This window comes from Alosa pseudoharengus, unplaced genomic scaffold, assembly GCF_046254945.1.
Source record: "Alosa pseudoharengus isolate Yale_2024_CS ecotype anadromous, Long Island Sound unplaced genomic scaffold, YU_APseudo_1.1 YU_APseudo_1.1_scf_8, whole genome shotgun sequence".
Lineage (NCBI taxonomy): Eukaryota > Metazoa > Chordata > Actinopteri > Clupeiformes > Clupeidae > Alosa > Alosa pseudoharengus.
In genome coordinates, this window is record NW_027468870.1 from 28,334,377 (window position 1) to 28,341,876 (window position 7,500).

The 7,500-nt window shown below is 42.1% G+C and overlaps 1 protein-coding gene across 1 annotated transcript in view; it reads right to left on the bottom strand.

Annotated features, from left to right (window-relative positions):
* Positions 1-7,500, bottom strand: part of LOC143111422 (homeobox protein PKNOX2-like) — a 54,559-nt gene that overhangs the window by 21,202 nt on the left and 25,857 nt on the right. Inside the window, exon 2 of the mRNA XM_076273659.1 lies at positions 1,910-2,016. Within this exon, the coding sequence (XP_076129774.1) occupies positions 1,910-1,996 (87 nt within the window). The 5' untranslated portion in view covers positions 1,997-2,016. The remainder of the gene's footprint in view (positions 1-1,909; positions 2,017-7,500) is intronic.

The window sequence follows — 7,500 nt, forward strand, 5'->3', positions numbered from 1 at the left end:
GGCAAACCGACTTCCTCGACTGCCCTGTTACTCTCCACGCGGGTGTCGCTATCGCTAGTTCCCACACAATACAAGCCATGCTATCAGGCAGCTGGCCCAATGTATCTAACTGATCTTGGATTAAGGCTGTTTTGTTGTTAAGTATGTGATAGAGATGTTTGTATTAGAGTTATACTGTGTGACATTATTCCCTTTATTGCTTGTTTTTCTTGAAAACCTCTGATATATTTCTGGGACTGATTTCCCTCTTTTGTAATAATGCATAAAACTTGCACATGGTGTTTTCTGTGCTTTATTGTTCTCTGTCTTCTCCCAAGCTTCTCTCTGGAGACCCCTGACAGTGACTTGGTAATTTGCCTGTGCTCTCCAATATATGCTGGGTCTCTATTTCTATCTCACTCTCTCCCCTCTCTTTTCCCTTCACTCTCTTTTTTTTCCTCTATGACTTTTGTTTCTTCATTCTCCTCCTCTCATTTGTTTTTGTCCTCTCCTTCTTCCTCTCTTTCTAATTTCCATCTCCCCTCCTCTCTCTCTTCTGTCCTTCTTACTCATCAACACTCTAATGTCTCTTTTCTCTTCTTCTCCCTCTTCCCCTCTCCCTCTATTTCCCTCTTTACCCATCTCTCTACCCATCTTTACCCTCTTCCTTCACTCCCTCTCTCTTTCTACTCTTTCCTTTCTCTCTCTCTCTCTCTCTCTCTCTGTCTCTCTCTCTGTCTCTTGTTCCCCTTTTTCTCTCTCTCTTTTCCCCATTCCCTCTCTCATGTTTTCCCTCTCTGTTCTTCCTGATGAGCTTTTGAAAATGAGGCCCCACCTCCCGCTCCGCAGCCCCTTCCCCTCCGCTCCCCTCCACTCCTTTCCTCTCCTCTCCCCCTCCTCTCCTCTCCTCTCTTCTCCTCTCCTCTCCTCCTGTGTGAGTTTGGAGGAGAGCGAGGGAAGCTTCAAGTCTTAATCCCGGCTCCAAATGGGAAATAAATTAGCTTCTTCACACTTAACTAGCTCTCATTTGCATGTTTTTGCGCTCCTGCTGCTCAGGATCCTTCCCCTGGCACTAATCCTCCGGGCGGAGGGAGGGAGACAGAGGTTGTGCAGAGAGGGGTGGGGGTGGAGATGGAGGTGTGTGTGTGGGGGGGGGGGGGGGTGAAGCAGCGCAGTTACCCATACTGCATTGCTCTCCTCTCAAAGCCCAAAACATGAAAGGCAAAGGGAAACGTGTGGCTGTGTGAAGGTACACCTTAGACGTGCTACCAGGCTGTGCCCACTGGCATGTCCAGATGTGTGTGTTTTCATTCATCTCTGGGTATACATTTCCCCATGAGTGGCCACTGACTGATCATTTGGGTCAAATGAAAAGGGAAAAAAGAGAACAAATAGGGACAATTGTCAGGATTTCAAGTGGCATGCATTTAGCATGGCAGTGAAACATCTGTGGCTAGATCGGTATTCAGTGGTTTCCCTGTGATACCATACAATGGCACAAACATTTTTGAAATAAAAAAGGTCATCAGTAAGTAATAAGTCACAAATCCCCAAGTTCATACTGGTGTCTATACCATGGACTATCTAAATGAGATTACATTAAATCCCCTTGGGGATCAATAAAGTACTCTATCTATCTATCTATCTATCTATCTATCTATCTATCTATCTCTCTATCTATCTACTGTAAAGATGACCAAATAGATATTGACATGTGGAATATGATTGAATGAACAGACCTGTGCATTTACATCATACTTCATGCATTCTTCAGAGTATTATTTAAAATGTAATATTAATATCATTACATATTTAAAAGATGTGCACATTTCAAATGTATAGTGTCAAACATCTCTACTATGCAGCCTTTGCAATGTATGGTGGTAATATGCATAGTGTGATGTACGTGTATTATGTGTAGGGGGCTGACCTGTTGGCTCTCCTGGTACGTAGGTGGAGGAACACTTTGTGTGGCCATCATTGTCAGTGCTGGTGCTGGGGACACATGTTGCATCATGGGACCCGTTCACATGGAGACTGTGGAACAAACAGACAGACAGACAGACATGAAACACTACTGAACTGTACTGCCATACAGTATGTAGCGCTGCTCAGCTGTCATGTTATTGAAAATAGATGTGAATTAGTTGTGAAACTTCCTATCTTATTTCACTGCCATACACAATAACTGTTCTGCTGATATTATCAAACAGATGTAACTTATACAATAGAGTCAATACAAATACAAAAGTTACATAACATACATTTTTCAAGTTACATACATTAATGTTTTACAGTATGATGGACAGGTTAATTGCCTTGCCTGTAAATCACATTGTTGTTTTAAGTGATTTGACTAAGTAAATAGCGATGGCCTACATGAAGGTTAGTTTTTTTGTTAGTTGAACAAAAGGGAACAGGTCTATTAAAAAGCACTTAACAGTTTTAATTACCGGTATACTTTTATATCATAGTTAATCAAGCAAAAATATGCAACACTATGACAGGACGTTTCCATTGTTATGACATGTACTATTAATTTGTTTTATCTAAATTAATGAATTTACTGTATCATCAACTAATGTTTCCCATTAGATGTTTCTAAGAGAAGTAACTTCATTACTACATGTAAATATGTTCACTATAGATTCCATTTACTAAAGAAATACAATTTAGATAGATCGGTAACACTTCACGGTAAGGGTACAATAATTATCATGAATTCATGCATGAGTTAATTCATAATTTACGTATTACTTCATTCCTTAATATCTCATGAATCATCAGGAATATACATGAGTTCATAGTCTGTCATTCATGACCTCATACATGAACAACACATCAATTAAACCATTAAGTATGGTGAGCACATCATTATGATTTATGATTTATTAAGAATGATCATGATGATTTCTTTTTCTGCCAAAAAGGTTGTCATTTCAACAGAACTTGTGCAGTTCTTCAAACACATGCCATTGTTCACACTTTAGTTGAGGGGCCACAAACATGATGAACTCATCAGTAATTAACCTGACATACCTGTAATCATGATGATCATGCTTAAGAAATCATAAATCATAATGATGGACCCACCGAACCTAATGCTTTAGTTGATGTGATGTTCATGCATCAAATCATTAATGAGAGACTATGAACTCATGTAAATTCCTGATGATTCATAAGATTTAAAGGAATGAAGTAATGCATAAATCATAAGTTAATTCATGCATTAATTCATGATAATTCATGTACCCTTACCATAAAGTGTTACCGATAGATCTAGTGATTACATCTGAACAAATATCCATCCCAGTCTGAGTCCAAAGAAATCTCCTGAGGAGGAGGCCATTGAGCAAGATAGGCCATGTGAGTCACGCATAAGACATAACCATGACCAAAGCTTCACTTCGACAAATCAATTGATATGCTTTCCTCACATTGTTTCAATGTGGCTGACAGTGCTGAATATCCAATGTCCACAGTCATTGGTACATCTGACTTTGATAAATAGTGATTTTAACTTCAGTCTGGGTCACGTCTCAAGAAACAGTGGCGAGGTGTTGAGGACACAGAATTATGGAATATGGGACATTTCTGTTGTTACCGGTCACAATTTAGGCCACAAGTTTCATTTCTTAAAAACTGGGTCAAACATGTCAAAAGTCTGGCAGCCTCAATATTAACTAAAACAACTAATCCAACCGTCAGGTGCTGCTATACTTTCAGTTTAAAAAATGATCAGCTCTGAATTTTCTCTCTCTCTATCTATCTCTCTTTCTTTCTCTCTCTATCTCTCTTTCTCTCTCTCTCTCTCTCTCATGATGCCCCAGTCTAGATGAGGAAAAATGGATCTCTTTCAAAAAACAATTACTTTGTGGATCACACACATGTTGCGCCATTGCAGATAGATTCGTTGTGAATGCGGCATACCCAAAGCCTCCATTTGAAATTTCTTCTGGAGTTAAATCTAATGACAACAACACGACAGCAAACAAGCAGCCGGCGTCTCCCCCGCTAATCAGTAGGCCATCAGACCGTTGTCAGAGGGCTAATTAACACCGGCCAGGGTCAGCACCAGTCTCCAGCGACTCCACTCCGTTAGAAGCTTCCCGATAATTGGCCCCTTGTTGCAACACACAGACTCAAAGCCCCCTACCTGTGCTTCAACCCCTCTGGGGAAAAAACAACCCTTGCCTGTGTAGTGCTCATTTTGTTCTACCAGACCTCCCTCTCCATCTCAATTTGTGATATAAACGTATGATAACTATACCATATAATAGTTTGGTTATATATAGCACCTTTTAAGCATATGCACAAGCTACTTTCCGGACAGGACAGTTCTTCAGGACAGTTATATACTGTAGATAAGGTATTTAGCAGACGTGTTACAGCAGCAACACATAGGCCAACACAAATATAAAGACCACCGTCAGTAAAAGCTGGGAAGCAAATGACATTCCTGTATGCCTGTATTGATGTTATCTGTGCCGTCTCTGTTAGCGGCCATGACTGTGCATACATTGTGGGAAACTCTGTAGCAAGTGACCTCTGCATACCCTGAGGTGACCCATCGGAGAGCGCGTCTTCCCCAGACAAACGGGACATTCGCTTGATTTTCCATCAGGCAAAGAGCTTTTGAGAGCCTTTGTGGAGACGCACTACAAATATAGACACACTTTCCTCTGGGCATGTCATGGAAGAAGAATGTCTGACATGTCTGCTGCTCAAAACTAATTATCCCCACTGCATGCGTGGTTTCCCCTTCTGGCCTACAAAAATCTCACAAGTTCATTTTCTCAGGATATACGAGTAGTGATAGTCCAAGAGAGACACATCTGACTTCCAGTTCTAGACCAGATGTCATGACTGACACAGATTTCAAACCAACAAGGACCACATGGTCGAAATGAGACATCATCAGACCACCTTGGTTGCATTGGTGTTTGCCTGCTCTCTGTACCTCTGTAAACATCTGTACCTCAGATACTGTTTACATCCTAATTAACCTGTACCTTAATTAACAATAGACACCAAATTACACAGGTTTAACAGCAACACATCTGTTAGGAAAAACACAACAGTGTCATTAACAGTGTCCATGACAGAGCAAAACACTGGCCCTTACAGCAGACAAAAAAAACAACGCAAAGCTGTGCATCTAAGTGATCGTATAATCAGAACCATCAACACCTCCATCTCTGTGTCAGACGTCGAAGAAATGCATGGAATTTTCCAGTGCAAATTGACTCTCGCTTCAAATTGCATATTTCATGAACCCCCAACCAAATCTTAAAAATTGAGGATGTTGAGGTGTGTGTGTGTGTGTGTGTGTGTGTGTGTGTGTGTGTGTGTGTGTGTGTGTGTGTGTGTGTGTGTGTGTGTGTGTGTGTGTATGTGTGAGCGTGTGTGTGTGATTTGTATACTGATTATACTCCTTCCCTGTGTTCCCAATCCAAATGATATCAGCCGAGAGGCATCTTCACTGTTATCTGTTCTCATTTTAATTGCAAATGTGGTGACTGAGCTGGTAATTAAATGGAAAATTGCACATTAATTGATGAGACTAAAGATAAAGCAATTCCAATTATTGCACAGTATTTTAGGGTGCCTTACAAGTCTTGGTCCCCTGAGAAATGCAGTACCTGACAACACCAGTAAACACACGCAGGCACACACACACTCATGCACACACGCACGTACACACACACACAGGAGAGAGTGAGTGTGTCCTCAATGTACCTTTCCAATGAAGCATCGTACCCTTGGCCTAGATTGGTCTACAACTACCTCTGTCCAAGCAAGAACAGGAGGTCATGTATAAGAATAGATCTTAAAAAGGTCTAAAATTACAGAATAAGGTCTCTTACGAACTTCTTCACACAAAGTTGCACTGCCTGCTTCATAATGATGGCTATGATTTGACACTGATATAGATATCTAGCAGTGGTTGATCAATAAAACTCCCACTGGAGACTCTTCTAATGCAGTCTCTCAAAAAGCCTACATCCATCATCCATTCGTGTCAACGTGACCACAGCCACCATTGTTAGCCTGTCGGAGAGGAGAGCACCATTCACACAAGCGTGGGTTGGACCGCTGCTATGGACGAGATGGCTTACAAGACAGGTCTGACTACGTGTCTCTCTTTCACACACACAGACTCTCTCTCTCTCTCTCTTTCTCTGTCTCTCCCTCCCTCCCTCTCTCTCTCATTCTCCCCTGTTTGCTCTTCCCTAGTGTGAGAGTAGGATAAACAGAAACTAAGCAGAACCAGGTGAAGCTGTGTGGAAAGTGAGGGATGTGGCAGGATGTTTACTGGGCACTCATCATTTAAAAGTCTACCATATGTATGCAAGTTGAGGGGCATATCTGCCCTATAATGGCTTTATAAATACATGTTTACCACACACTCAAACACCAGACATTGGTGTAATTGAGTCTCACTCAAACCTACATGTACAATTTTCAGTGCTATGGCGGTGTGTAATAACTTTGGTCTTTCAATGCCAAACCCTATTCAACAACCCTATTTTATTACCAGTGTATCAATAATAAATATAGATTCTGGAACATTATAGGACATTTTGTGGTCAGGTTGCAACTTGCAAGCAAACCTTAATTCTTGTTAGCCTGCTTAAGTATTGAATACTCTCAAGTATTGAGAGAGAAAGAGAGATAGAGAGAGAAAGAAAGAGAGATAGATAGAGAGAGAGAACACACACACACACACACACACACACACACACAATCCCTAACCACTTGTTTAAATATCATGAATCCTAATACTCCATGGCCATGGCATTTTCCAGCATGAATAAATAAATCACATCTGAATCTATCTCCTCAATAGCAATCCCCTCTCTCTGGGATGACTAGCATGGGGCCAGACAGAGAGGGACAGAGAAGAGAGAGAGAGAGAGAGAGAGAAAGAGGTGATTTAACCAAAGAGGGGAGAGAGAGGGGAGAAATGTGGAAGGAGATAGAAAGAGATGGAGAGAGAGATAGAAGGTGGTGTTGAGAAGAGAGGGAGAGAGAGGAGGTGGTGTTGAGAAGAGAGAGGGAGAGAGAGGAGGTGGTGTTGAGAAGAGAGGTGGAGAGAGAGAGAAGGTGGTGCCAGAGAGAGTGAGAGACAGATAGAGAGGGTGGTGTTGAGAAGAGAGGGAGAGAGAGAACAAGAGAGAGAAAAATAGAAGGTACTGATTTCCAAAGAGGGCAGAGGGAGGGCTGGAGGGGCTGAGGCCCTGGCTAATGAAGAGGGGAGAGGCTGGGCAGTGTGTCCAGACCCAGAGGGGCCTGCAGTGGGCCCCACAGGCCAGCAGAGACCCCTGGGCCAGAGGCCAGGCGCTCCACTCAGCTCATTAACCTGAGCTAGCAGCAGGTGGCGAGAGACACATACAGTACGCTAATGCTGCACAAAATATACTCACTCACTCACATACAGTACACACACACAGACAGACACAGCAGACACACACATGCAGACTCAGACATGCATGCACACACACAAAGGCACAAACACAC